The sequence below is a fragment of the Fukomys damarensis genome, unplaced genomic scaffold (assembly GCF_012274545.1).
Source record: "Fukomys damarensis isolate Sample0158 unplaced genomic scaffold, DMR_v1.0_HiC HiC_scaffold_35, whole genome shotgun sequence".
NCBI classification, from domain to species: domain Eukaryota; kingdom Metazoa; phylum Chordata; class Mammalia; order Rodentia; family Bathyergidae; genus Fukomys; species Fukomys damarensis.
Window position 1 is genome coordinate 32,234,844 of NW_022900947.1, and position 15,033 is coordinate 32,249,876.

The 15,033-nt window shown below is 39.5% G+C and overlaps 1 protein-coding gene across 1 annotated transcript in view; it reads left to right on the plus strand.

The window, feature by feature from the left end:
- Positions 1-15,033, plus strand: part of Limch1 (LIM and calponin homology domains 1) — a 318,918-nt gene that overhangs the window by 275,586 nt on the left and 28,299 nt on the right. The window contains 3 exon segments of the mRNA XM_019207620.2: positions 6,468-6,555; positions 8,295-8,458; positions 11,893-11,998. Coding sequence (XP_019063165.2) covers positions 6,468-6,555; positions 8,295-8,458; positions 11,893-11,998 — 358 coding nt within the window.

A 15,033-nucleotide genomic window follows, 5' to 3' on the forward strand; every position in this document is an offset into this window, starting at 1 on the left:
AAGCAAGCAATTCCATGTGTTGGGAGTAGCGGGATCAAAGGCACAGGCAGTAGCCAGGCACCCAGGAGAGGACCCCAGGAGGGATGTGATGTGAGTCTAGTGACTTGGTACGGCACGCTCCAGGTAGGAGGTCCCCTCCCTCACGATTATCCATGAGGTAGTTCAGAGTGTTCATTCATTTCTCCATGTAGGAACCTAACACTTTTCTCTGCATTTTAAAATAGACTTTTGTTAGAAATGTCACACCACAAACACAGAGTTGTAGTATACGGGACTGGGGAAGAATTCTGAAGTTCTTCTGATCTGAGGACTCATCTATCTTGTGTCTAAGTAGACTACCAAAGAAATTTTTGCCTCCCTCAGAGCTTTCCTATGTTTCCTTGGTCCCCTGTCTGTTATATTTGTATTTGAATCTCTTCTTTCCTCAGTGGTATGAAAATGATCCTTTCCGAAAATATCCGAAGCACTCCATGCACAAAGTCAAAGATCAAACTCCACCTGAACAAGTGAAGTTTTTTGAGTCTCAGTTTATGCTTTAGTCACTTTCTCATCACTGAGACGCTGTACCCAACACCCACAGTTTAAAGGAGGAGTTTGTTTTGGCTCACATTTGAGAAGTTTCAGTCCATGTTCAGCAAGCTTAAATGCAAGAGCAGCGTGGTGGAAAGGGGCCTGGGTAGAGGAAAGCTGTTCCTGTCGTGGCAGCCAGGAAGCAGAGAGAGAAAAGGGAAGCCCAGGAAGGAGATTACACCTCCAGGTCACGCCCCCCGGGGACCCGCCTCTTCCGCCTAAACCTCACCTCCTAACCCGAAGTCAGCTGTATCCCTCCAAGATTCAATCGCCTTCCAAACACCCTGCCAGGTAGTGCATGAGGCCTTTGGAGGACATCTTGATCTAAACCTTGACATTGATGTCAAGGTGACTTGCAGACCACGGGTGCCCCTAAATTATTTTTAAGATTGTCATCCAACAAATGGAAAAAAAAAAGGTTATAATATATTTTTAAGGAGCGCAAAATGGTGACACAGTGTTAAAAAATTAAAGTAAGATCATCAAAATTACCATATGGAACAATATAAATTCCCTATGAATGAGAGGGATTTCTTGTCATCTTCCTGCTCCATTTGTCAGTTGTCACACTTATATTTCTCTATCCCTGTTGTAATTTGCTAAAAACATTCAGATGTGAAGAGCTTTCTCCAGAAGACAGTTGCCCTTGCAGACACTCACATGATCCTTGCTGCAGCTTTTTATGCTTCTGCTATTGTTCACTCTTTCCCAGTTCTACCTTCCCCCTGCCACTGAGGCTCCCAGGTCTCCCCTTGACAGTGACCCGGCTGTCACTCCGTTACATGATTGTTGATCAGCCCCCTTTGACACACTCGGCCCAAAGGATGGAGCCACCCTGTCACTACTGGACAATACCTTCCACCTGGGTTACCACAATTCTTCCTCACTGACTGATCCAAACTCAGCTTATGGATATGTAAACCACTTTATCTGCTTTTCTCAAGCTAAATAATGAAGTAGGTTTGTTCTTCCAATCTGAAAAAGCCCATGGCCTTCCTCTTGAAAATTCAGCACTTTTGTGTTTTCTGATCCAAGAAAACAATCAGACCCTTCTTGAAGCATTTCACTTTGCAGCAAGAACGGGGTGAAGGCATCTGAGTAGGCGCTGTTTTCTTCACAGCTGAGACCAACTGCAAATTCCTTCTAGATGTCAAATGTCGACAAACATTTTTTTAGAAACTATTTTCTCCTTCTCAGTCATAGATTAAATAGTCTTTAAAAAGGCATTAAACATTTTTTAGACACAGAGCATTTACAGATTTCAACAAGTATTCATTAGAGAAATAAAAAATTAAACCTGGCCCATCTTACCTGGATCAGAGTCTCATATTGGTTTGAAAAATACAGTGCAAGATATAATTTAAGACATAGGGAGCCAGATCTTCTATGAAGCTCTCCTTCCTTCTGGTGGCAACAGGATCTTGGGGGTCTAGAAGTGAAAGAAGAAACACACGTGTAGCTGGGTCCTGAGCCCAAAGCATAATTTCCAGGCTCCTGTTCAGATAAGTTATTTAAGACTGGAACCACCATTCAAGAGTTCCAGAATATTTGCTCAGGAAAGGACCTTGGGCATCACCGTTCCAGCCCTTAGAGGTTAAATGATCAGTCCAAGCTTCCGCAGTGCTACTGGGCTAGAGGTAAGGCCAGCATCTACCCCAGGTCTCAAGAGGCTCTTACTTTCTGCTTCCCAGCTCTAATCTACCCAGCAAGTTGCTGCCCAAGCCAGTCCATTGACAAGGCTCTAGTTAAAAGGTTCGAGTGGCCAGGTAGGTTTTGTGGCTCAACCATGTCCTTCTTGAGTCAGGAAGCTTCCACCTCCTGCCTGTGTCCTCAGGGCTGAGTCTAGCGTCTGGACCAGTCTGGATCCCATTCTGAGTCAACATGAAGCTGACTCCTCGCTTGGTCTCACAGAAACCTTTCTGTGCTCTCCTTCATTCACATGCAGGGATCTGTTTTTATTTACTTGTTTTTATTCTTGAGACATTGTTACCAGTACGTGAAAGCAAGGCCTCTCCTGTGTTTGAGCTATAAGCAGAGGAAAGCATAGAAGGGAAAGTGCATTGTCCAGCAAGTTGCATTGTTTGAAGCAAACCTCTGATTCTATTGGGACAGGTGAAAAATGCCAACTTTGAGCTCATTTCTTTGGGGAACTGATGTGAATACAAAAGTTGCAAGCCCTTCAGGACAGAGAAGGCAGACACAAGTTAATTAAAAAGGCTTTGGAGAGTCCCCTGATTACAGATAGTCTGTGTATATTGCAAAATATAGAAGACTACAGAGACAATATAAACTACCTCTTATTCCAGCCACCCAGAAATTAATATTGGTAAGGTTTTTTAAATTTTTATTAGTACATGTTCACAGAGTGATTACATTCACCATGGGGAGTTGGTATATACACATCTTAATTCTTTTTGCATATCCTCCCTCTTTCTCTTGGTCCCCTGTATATCTTCTTTTGCTCTGTGTACATAGTGTTTAAAAACTGGTTCGTCTTATTGAAATTGTGTTGCTGCTTGCTTTTTCTCTTAGTATGTCCTGAATATTTTGCTAGCAGTAAAACTTATTAGTGTTTAAAAACTTATTGAAATTGTGTTGCTGCTTGCTTTTTCTCTTAGTATGTCCTGAATATTTTGCTAGCAGTACCCTGATTTTGGTGACTGGTGTGCATTTAAACTAAGCTTGAGAGTAGGAGGTCCATAAATAATGCATACTAGGAAAACATTTGTTTTCTGAATATGGATTGTATAGATGGCCCCTAGCCCTTAGCATTTGGGGGTGAGTTTTAAGCAGTCCTGGGAAGTGGATTAAGTCAAGTTGCCTTCTACTCTGAATGATTCCAAGGAGTTACAGTCTTTTGCAGAATAAATAATGGGAAGTAGAGGAAGGAAAGGGAATAGAAAAGGCAGTTTGAATAATTTTAGCAACAAACTTGAAACTCTCAGCTACTCGATGCTTCTTATGGGTCAAAACCTCTGATTCCTGGAGGAGCTCTTAGCAGTTGCTGTGGTTTAGACCTGGGGTATCTTTCAAAAGTCTCATATGTGCAGAGGGTACTTGGATCACGGGGGCACTGTACCCACGGGTGGATTCATCCAGTGGTGAAGTTAGAGGCTGAGTGTGCTAATAGGAGGTGGGGCCCGGCTGGAAGAGGCGGGCCACGGGGAGTGTGACCTGGAAGGGTCCGACTCCCTCCCAGCTCCTTGCTTCTCTCCCTGCTTCTTGGCCACCTTGACATAAGCAGCCTGCTCCACTCTGATTTCTATCATCCCCTCCCTGCCTCGGAGCTGGCTGACCATGGACAGAAACCTCCAAAAACCACGAACCTAAATAAACCTGTCTTCCTTTTGAAGAAGTTGTGGGTGTTAGGTATTGTGTCTCAGCTATGAGAAAAGTGCTACGACAGTGGTGGGTTTGACTTCACATCCAGATGATAAAGTGTGGGGATTATCAGCTGTGGGAAGCATTCCGACCTGCCTGTCTACGAACAGTGTGATCCAGGGAAGTTGTTTAATCTCCCAGGCCTCAGTCTCCTCACCTATACAAAGGGAGCCGCACTGGTACTGTCTTTATGCTTGCTCTGAGGATTAAGGGAAGTTATCTCTGTCAAGTGCCCCAGTGGCCTGACACCTGGTGAATTCAGTAAATATTCCTCAGAGTTATTGCTAATGCCACTAACATTTTACCACATCGAAGGCCAGGATGCAACCTTTAAACCATCATCTCGAGATAAGATGAATTGGGTTGTCCACAGCTCAGTATGTAAGCATTGAGCTGTATAGAAATATATTTAGAAATGTGAGAATTCTTGAAAGTAGAATTTCTCCATTAGTCATGCATAAAAGTACAGTGTAGTAGAATGTATTGTGCTATTAAAATACTCCTTAGTGAAGTAGTTAATGTTGAGGATCTTGTCTTGTTTGCATTATGCATTATGTCTAAAGGGCTTCATGGATCATCTGATGTCATTGATTCCAAATGGCTACTTTCCACATTTTAACATCTCTAAATCAACATTTCTCTTACAATATCACTTGTATTACTTTTAGCAGACAATATGTGTTCTTTATTACTAATACCTACAATGATACAACTTAAAATCAATGGCTTCTTAGATTTAATAAACTATATTCATCTCTTTGTTCATTTTTAGGCTGCAGATCCTTTGGCCCTCTTTTATAGTTAGTTATTTCTAGTCATTGGAAACACCCGTGTTCCCTAGAGGACAATTCATTAATATTTAACTGAAAATTTGTTTCCTGGCCTCAGATAGTTTTCTATAATCTAATCCATTTGAGGAAGAAAGCTAAAAATTTGTATTTCTGCCAGTATTTTCTTTTTTCCTGGGTTTTTTTTGTATTTTGATATTATAAAACTACTATCAGTTATTAATATATCTATATATGTGCACTTTAAATAAAACCCAACTTATTCTTTTGTAATGCTAAACTGGTTGGTCTTTGGTGGTTTGTATAACAGTGTGAATGCACACACACACATAAGTATAACAAAAATAAGACTAATGTTTTCACTCATTAGGTCTTTTAAAGGGATTCAACTCAGGCTTGTTACATTAAAAATTACAGAATACATTAAATAATATCAGCATGATGCTTATTTCCTGCCCATGGTTTTAACAGTACATTTTAACTTAATGTTATATCCTTCTAGGATTGATACATGATTATGTATTGCTAGGAAATTCCCATCTTATTATGAAGATTTCAAGGGCTGGGGATTTAAGCTCAGTGCCTGCCTCGCAAGCACCAGGACCCGAGTTCGATCCCCGGTACCAAAAAAAAAAAAAGATTTCAATATATACCACCTTCCAAAAGAAAAATCACATTTTTTTCAATTGGATGTTATTGTAAAATCTTTAGACTTTTGGAAAGTTGTTGCTTAAAAGATTTTTTGTCTTTAAAAATTCAATGATGGTTTCCACCAATGAGTTTAAGGACTTTTGGTGAGTAGAAATGAAAATTTTGATTTGATTTATGGATTAAATTATATATTTATGGGTCAAGGATTTGGCTCAGTGGTTCCACTGCCTGCCTTGCAAGCACAAGGTCCTGAGTTCAATCCCTGGTACCACAAAAAAAGTTATTTATGAGAGATCAATAAATCCATAGCCTTTTGAGAACCTACGGAGGTATTTTATAAAGTATTTCATAATTCCTTTTCTGAAACCAACCTTACTCTTTATCTAAAAACCTTTCAAAATCTGTGAAATATTTCCTACACACTTTACAAATTTAACTTTAGCCCTTTTCAGGAAACTTCTACTAAAAAACTCAGTAGCCATTGACTTGTTCTTTATGGTTATTGAGGCATTAGCTAGTATTTTATTTAACTTTTATTTACTTACTTTTTAAATCAAGCAACTAGGATAATATCAGGATTTGGCACACATGGAGCACCATAGGGACCAGTTAAAATCTTTAGTAATCGCCTATATGTTGTGGAAAAGGAAAGAAGAACCAGGGAAATAAGAAAGTGAGGAAAAGAGAGTTAGCTTTCCAGTGACAGATGTCATTCGGAGCCCAGGAAGGAAGAGAGAGGTTAACTCTAACCTTAGGACACAAATGAAACCCTACCCCAGATTGAAAGGCCTTGAGGAGCAGGTGAAAGATGACTGTGATTTACGAACTTTGTGGAAAAAAAGGAAGTAAGGAGGAGGGTTAGGGAGAGGGAGCATGAATGTTCTCTTGTCCCCTTTCACAGGATGTCTCTTTCCAAGGCACATAGATGCCCCAGGAAAGCTGCTCGGGAAACCCAAGGAGTGAATACATGTGAGCAGCCCGCCTTGTTGGCCTGAAAGTTACTACTAAGGACAAATCCTTTGCCTTTTTAGAACTTTCAAAAGAATACTACATTCGGGCGGGGGGGTTCTTTTTCAGGCAACCGCTGAGGAAACTGAACGGAACACCCAAGATGATGAAAATGATGAACAAGCAAGAAAAGGAAATGCAGAGTTTGCCTCATCAGGTTTGTTTCATAACAGACTAGTTTGAGGGTAGAGCATGGTACTCTTAAAATACAATGAAAATAAGAGTGAAGAATTTTTCCCTCCCGAATTAATCCCAGAAGTGGGATAGTGCTGCCACTTAGTGGCGGCTGAGGAAAATTCTGACCATGGGTTCAGCGTTGCCATAAAAATAGGAGCCCTGGCTTTTTTGCTGCTGTGTTTTGTCTTTTGAAATCATATCTCCATCATCATAAAAAATTGCACTTCTCCTACAAAACACTATATAATTTAAGGTCATATTTTGACCCACTGTAACCACAATAGATAATATATACACAATAATATATCATAAAAATAGATGCTGAAAAAAGGCTGATGAATTATTTGAAAGAATAAAGCAATGCCACAAACCTGAATGGTGAATATAAATGTGCTGTACTCATTGTTCAGAGGCTTGTCTAATCCTTAAATTATTGTTCTTCAGGGGCTGGGGATTTAGCTCAGCGGTTCAGTGGCCTGCCTTGCAAGAGCAAGGACCCGAGTTCAATCCCCAGTAGCCCCCCAAAATTATTGTTCTTCAATTTTCTGTGAAGTTTTATCGATATTTTAAAAACTTATTTCTTTATTTGCTGACCGTGAAACCTGATTGCTCTTCCAATACCAAATTATTCAGAAGTAGTACTTTCAAATAAATTAAATTTCACTACTACAAATAATAGCATTTTAAAAACTAGACCGTGCCTCCACATGTTGGTATGCCCTCTTTCTGGTGACTTTCCACCCCCTCTACAGTGTGCTGATTACAGACCAGAGGAAGTTTTGTTTTCATTGCTTTATGTATCTCTGTGCCACACCCTTAGCACATCTGCTGAGATACAGAAGGAAGAATCAGGCTGGTGCTCGGTCATGAGGACAGAAATTATCTCTCGGTGACTTTTTTTGTTACCTGGTATTATTCAGATGTAAATAGTGACCCTATTAAGAACTTCTGTCTTCACGTCGCTGGCTTGTTGTATGCTATTGTGAAAGAGCTTGGGGAATTCTGGCATCTTGAGGTCTTTTCTGTCATCCCGCTATAATCTGGCTTTTTACTACCAGCGGTGGACATAGACTGTAAGGTGGGATCCAAAAGTACAGTGGACGTCTAAATTTCAAAGTTTTAAAATTTATTACAATGAAATACAGTTGCCATTGATCCCTCTCAAGCAAATCACCCCTTCCTTCAAGCACACTTATATCCCATTGTGCGTGGCCCTTTTTGCAGCAGTTCTGAATGTTATCGTTGTGTCTACATGAGTTGTGATGAAAAATACAGGCAAGGCTGCTGCTGAGTGCCATCCAACAGGAAGGCAGGCTTGTAAAAACTTTACAGTGTGTCCTCACCCACCTTATTCACCAGATCTCGCTCTGTGCACTGCTGGGAGATTTCTCTTCCCCAAAGTCAAGATGACCATAAAAGTTAAACACTTTGAGTCAAGTCAGGACATCAAGGCGGCCACACCAGCACAACAAAAGACATAAAAGGGCTTCCAGAACTGTTTTGGAAAGTGGCGAGAACGATGGGGTGAGGGTGTTCAAAGTGAGGAGGGGTATTTTGAAGGGGATTAACGTCTTTCACTGTACTGAACTTTGGAAATTAAAGCATCTGCCATATGTTTTAATCGTACCTCCTAAGGGCTTATCGTGGCTTTCTGTGACATTGGTCTTCTGTATGACTTCCTTTTTCTTTTCTCTGTTTCTGGATGTGACCCCCTTTCAGAGTCACAGCATTTTACGACAACTGTGACTCGATGCAGCCCGACCGTGGCCTTTGTAGAATTCTCCTCCAGCCCCCAGCTAAAGAGCGATGTGGCAGAAGAAAAAGATGGGAAGAAGCCGGAAAATGAGATGAGTGGAAAGGTGGAGTTGGTACTGTCCCAAAAGGTGAAGTACAAAGCAGAGCCAAGCAGTTGCCCCAGAGGCTAATGTGGCTTCACAGCGGAACTGGCTGTCACCAGCCCAGTTGTTACGAGTGAAGATTTCTCTCCTAATCTGTTCCCCTATCTTTAATCTATATTTTTTCCTAAAACAAATAACCTACATGTTCATTATAAAGTTTTTAACATATAGAAATATGTGGAAATAAATATAAATATGTAGTAAATATATCAAGTGTATAATATATGTAAATACATTTTTTAAATATACAAACATGTAGAAAAAGAAAATGAGTTACTCAAACCTGCCTCTTTATCCATAATATTTCGTATATATTTTTTCAACATCTTTTAACCCTTCTTTTGAATAAATTTTTATTTTTAAAAACAACACATTTGAGAAAAATGTTATATAAGTTGTAACATGCCTTATGCTTAAGTTTTAGTTTGCTGTATATCAACTTGCTTATTTTCTTTTTAACCTGATAATTTTCTAAGTATTCTCATTCCAATATTTTCCTGCTTTTTAGCAATGATACTTCTGATGCCTCTAGATTTGCGTAGCAAGGAGCTTAGAAAACTATTCTGATATATTATTATTATTCAGATATGTTATGCTGGTTTGTTTCCAGCCACTGATTCTAAAAGTCCTCATTGTTTACCCCAGTTAGTCTCAACCTTGGCTCCCCTCAGATTTTAAAAGCTGCCAGGCCCTCTATGAACCAAATAGATGAGAACCCCTGGAGACAGGGCCTGGGCATCTGTATTTTTTAAGCTTCCAGGTAACTGTCATGGGCCACAAAGAAGGAGAACCTCAGCTTTGCACAACTGGCAAGCTCTACGTGGTGGTACTCCATGTTTAAAAGTCAACCCTGAATTTGGATTTGACTTTAAAGTGAAAGCTTTATTATTTAGTTCCAGTTCATCCATCATTTACTCAGCCAGTAATTCCTTGTGCATCTACTGGGTGTGGGGTACTGTACTTGGATGCTGGATATTCCACAGAGAATGGGACATAGCCCCTGGCTTTAGAGAGCTGAGAGTGACGTGCCCTGGTAAAACCTTGAGAATGTAAAGTGGCGCTTTTCAGTTATTTCAGATCCTAGCTATTCCCCATGTTTAGCCATTGAGAATTAAATAGTCTGGAGATCAGAAAAGGGGAATTAAACTGCAAGTCACACAGTAAATTAGTAGTGGTAGGCAGGATTTTCCACAAGATATATATCCATAAGCTATTTATAGCCAGTATTTATTTCTCTTAAAAACTCATTTTTCCTGGCCAGGGATTTAGTTCAGTGGTGCCACGCCTGCCTCATGAGTGGAAGGTCCTGAGTTCAACCCCCAGTTCCACAAAAAAACTCCAAAAAACTAAAACAAAGCAAAACATCTAAATCTACACTGAAAGGAAAACTTTGTATCACTCCTAAAATATTGTTTTTAATTGATCAAAATGAATATCACAATAAAAATTATTCACAGGCCTTCCCCACAGTGTCCCCTCACTAGTGTCAGCTTCCTCAAACTATGGTGTCACATCTGCCCCACTACGGAAAATATTATTTTCAGGAGTCCTCGTGTTTGTTGTTGGTTTTGTTTTGTTGTTTTGTTCTGCTTGGGGCCTTTGGCCATCTGGTAAACATTATCCTCAGAATAATCTTTTTTCATGATAAAATAAGATACTCAGGATTCCCAAGTTGTCCCTCGTGTCAAGTGACCCAAGTGCTGCACCTACCCCCCTGACTGTGTTGTGTGGACTCCAGGTCAAGAACCTCTGCTAGTTAATGAGCAAATGGAACTTTGTCTTTGAATTGAGTACCTTTCTCATTTCCACTCCAAGAATTTCTCCCCTTTCTCCCTTTCCTATAGCTGGTTCTTAGGTAACCTGACCACAGTGGTTGCAGCAGCTTTTTTTCTCTGATTTCACTTGGCCATATTACCCTTGTAAAACAAAACTCCCACCAACATAGGCTGACGATTTTACATATGGTCATTCTGAGCGTTTCTGCTCAGCCAGGAATGATCTGAATCATGTTTTTGTAAGTCTTACCATGAAAAACATAGTGCATATGAGGTTAAGGTTGGAGGGTTGTCAACTTTGGTAAGACTAGACCTCAGCTTTAGTTGTATGTTTAATACTGAACTTCACTTGGAAATGGTTGACCTCAGTAATGTTGGATGAGGAGGCTATAATTTTAGGGTCAACTGTATTATTAGTAAAGAAGAATCTAAGGAGTGGAAATCCTAACATTAATTTATCCTGAGAACCAAATCATAGATCAGCTTGTTATGAAATAAGCGTTCTATAGCCTCACTCACTCAGAGCATTAGCTACCACGTCGCTCTATCAGCAACACAGTAACCAGTCAGAGAATGAAATCAGTTCGGTTCTCAGAGAAGCTAAGAAGATGGGAACTGATAGCAGCACCACGCTCTCTATTTACACCTGTGTTCAGAGTCTACTGAGTATTGTCATAGACATTGATTAAACCAGCCTGGTAATCTGGTCTTTAGCAGTAGGTTGATTACACACAACACATCCAGGGAAGAGCAATTCTGGAAAAGACTTTAAGCTAAGGAAAACAAAATTAAGTGCCAATAACAAGAAAAATCAATTCTGCAAAGTAAACATAGAAATTGTTAAACCCTGTAACTTTAGAACTACTTACCATGAGGCCAAGTAATCTAACATGTCTTAAAAATTCTTTGAGAGCATTGCTTGATAATAGTTATTTATAATGCTTCTGGGTCAACAGGCAAAGCATATTTTCCTTAATCTGCTTTTTTTTTTCCTCATTGAGTTTATTGGTACATTCTAGGTATACAGTACAGTTACATTCATCATTGGGATCTTGTACCCTTACATGACAGGTCTTTGTTCTCATTTTTCCCCTTACCCCTGCCCTCCCTTTACCTCTTCCCCCTTCCCTATTTACAAAAACTTTATTTCCATTTTCTTCCTTAATCTGCTTTGCATACATTTGTGGTTGGTTGAGTAGTATCTTGAGAATGATATCCATTAAAGGGAATGTTACTTTAGTGTTTAGCACTTTCCAGAGTAGTCATTTTGTAAAAAATTATATGTAAAACATCTCATTTCATAAATTCAGTATTGTATTATAACAGAAAAAGTATATGTGATTGGCTAATCAGTAAGAAAATGAGAGAGTAATATTTTGTTCCAAAAATAGACCATTGTCTTCTGAGTTTGGAGAAAAATGATCAACTCATTATTGTGCTCACTTGATTTCTCTGAAAAATTAACCTCTCTATTGATATAGGAAAGCATGGCTGGGTATTAGGGAATAGGAAAAAACACACTATTTAAAAATTAAATGTTTGAGCTTATTTTTATATTAACCTTAGATCCTCACATTTTCTTTCATCTGTGCATGTATTAGTAGATAGTGTTTATACTCTTTGTGTCTGTTGCCTGTGGTCCAGGTGGTAAAGCCAAAATCCCCAGAACCAGAAGCAACTCTGATGTTTCCATTTCTGGACAAAATGCCTGAAACCAACCAGCTACATTTGCCGAATCTCAATTCTCAAGGTAAAGAGAAAGAAATACTTTATTTTAGGTCCTGTTCTTTATTTTAAAGCATGATTGTATGCTGTATGTTAATGTTCTTTTAGCCATGTTTTTGCCAGAGGTCATGATGGCTGAATTAATAACTTCAAAGTGGAGAGGTAAGGCTATGTTTTCTATTCGACCAGGGCAGGAACCCCAATTGCCATGCCAGGTACTTTATAACAGTAGGCCCTATGTAAGTGCCTAAGACCTTAAAATTTTTTTATATTGGTTTAAGCCAAGAAAGATAAACAAAAATGAAAAAAATCAAAAAAATTTCAAATGTTTCCAATTTTAATATTGTGTCAACTTTATTGTTAATTCTAGTCTTCATAGAATTTCTATTAATTTGACAGTAACTTGGGGGGAAAGTCAGATTTTTACCTAATAATTCTGAAGTGTGCATGATCAGTACTGAGGAATAATTCGCAGCACAGATTGAACATGTTATTAGTAGGCAAAGATTTTAACCTTTCCAAAAATTCTTTACATTAAGAAGTATATGATGCCTGGCATCATGGTGCACACCTGTAATTCCAGCACTCAGGAGCGGAGGCAGGAGGATCACTGCAAGCCAGAGGCCAGCCTGGGCTACATAGTGAGTTCAAGGCCAGCCTGCACCACAAAGTGAAAACCTGTCTAAAAAAAAAAAGTATATGACATTTTAAAAAATATAATTGGTATGTATATTGTATATTTATTCACACTAATACTGAGCAACACTTAATGTGTTGCATATATGTGATATATTTTACTATGTGTGAAGGGATAATTCTAAAAAGAGAGGAAAGGACCAGAGATTTAGCTCAGTGATTCCAGTGCCTGCCTTGCAAGTGTGAGGACACGAGTTCAATCCCCAGTACCAAAAAAAAGAAAAGAGGAATTTAGAGTCCATACATGCTCCATAAAGTAACAGGGACCCCTAAGTACTTTGTAGGCCATATATGAGTTATAATTCACTCCTTTACTATTGAAAACCCCAACATTAGTCCCTTTGTCCTGGTGGGAAACCCTGGTACCTACAGCACCAGAAAGGACCCTTATGAACATGACTAGCAGAGGGAAAGTGGGTCTTGGGAATTCTACTACCTATGGGGATTATTGTCCGACACAGATATATTCCTGGGCTTTATGGGTGCAAGTTCTCAACATGTGGAAACAGCTAGAATTTGGGAAGGCAAGGACTGTAAGCCTTCTTGGTTTTTGTCTTATTATTTTAAGTGTACTTCCCCCAGTACAACCTGTAGATTCCTTAGTCAGGCAGATAGAGAATGGTACAGACCCATCATGACTGGGATTTATTACTTCCCTTTGCAAGGTGGGCAGCTATTTGGGGTCATTATTAGTAATCCCCTTTGTGCAAAGCAGGGAACACTTGAGGGAATTAACTGGTATGTGTACTCATGGTCATTAGTTTCTTGGTACAGTAGAAAACTCAGTACTGTGTCCAAAGAATTTGTTTTAAAAATTTCAGTCCTGCAGTTCCAAAGGGAATTAACTAAAGTCTCACAGGTGGGCCAGCAGTAGGCCATAGGTAGACAGATTTTAATTCTATTTGCCTCTGGTTCCTTGTACTTTTGTAGAGAAAGAAAGTAGAGTAGAAAGAGATATTTTATATCATATTGGTTTTGTGGAGTAGTTGTTGAAATATGCTGTTGAATTAAAGGGCTTTATTTCATGCTTTACTCAAGTTCAATGATTTAAAAAATAAAATGTTGTGGCCCTAGAGCAATTATGGCAAATCTTTCAGAGCTTCTGATCATAACACACAGCCTGCTGCACCACCCATGCCTTAGGTTCACTGCCACTCTCCGAGAGCATTTCAGAGTTCGAAGTCATCTAGTTCTTAGCTGTGTGAGCTTACCCATCCTATTCTTTCTAATGTCTCATTGTCACCTGTAAACCAGAAACCACAACTGTACCATCTGTAGGAGTATTGGAAGTATTCCATGAAGTCATCTTTACAGTGCTTAGCTCAGTACATACGTGGCTCGGAACAAGTGCTGACAGTGGAATCTAGGGATGGTAGAGTACTAACAATAGAAGAAACACAGAGCAAGATACCAGGCAGGAAGAAATAAGCTCTTCCTAAAGGCTTTTCTTTAAGAAAAGAACATCTACCTCATAGAGACACAGCTGTAAGTAGTGGTTTTCAAAGACACATCTGTTCCTGGGCCCTGCAGCACTTGTCTGATTCTCTGGGTCTGGCCAGAGAACAGAGAATTTGTTGCAGTTCTAACAAATTTCCAGGTGCTACTGATTTGGCAGATCCAGAGAACACAGCTTGAAAACCACTAACTTGTACTATTTATTTAAATTGTGCCTCAAAGCCGTCATTGATAGATATGAAAATAACAGTTCGTATCTTGCGGAAGCAAGAGGCCTCTAATAAATGTAATCTTAAATGACATGATTTGTCTTTAATTAGGGTGAGAGTGGGAAGAAGTAATAGGTCTCTGCCTACATAGAAAGTCCCATTGCATTTAAGTGACTAATTTGAAGTCCAGCATCAAGTCCAAAGGAACCAGAGAGTTAGGATCAGAAATCCTGAAGTCACACCTAATAAGCACTGTCTCCCCGAGAAGGTGATCTCTCCCCGATTTCTGCAAAGCTGTCTGTTTACAGTCTGCTCATCCAGGCCATGAACATCTGAACATACACATGCATCAGTAGTCTTGAAACACTCTGAGCGCATTCATAAAATGCATTTAATGATGGTGAGTCTCCTTTCCTCAACTCTCTCACAACAGTAGAATGGTATCTCATGATTGTGTTCCAGTCAAATATGTGCCCACTTTAAAACCTGAATTCTTTATTTGCACTGAGAATGATGGTTTAGCATGCATAGAATTTAAGAATGCAAATGCTTGCCAGAATCTCTGTGCATTTGATGTACCACACACAGACACAGACCACACACACACACACACACACACACACACACACACACACACACAAGGAAACTAGAGACAGAGTTCTTCACATAGCCTTCGTAAATAATAATTAAATCACCGGTG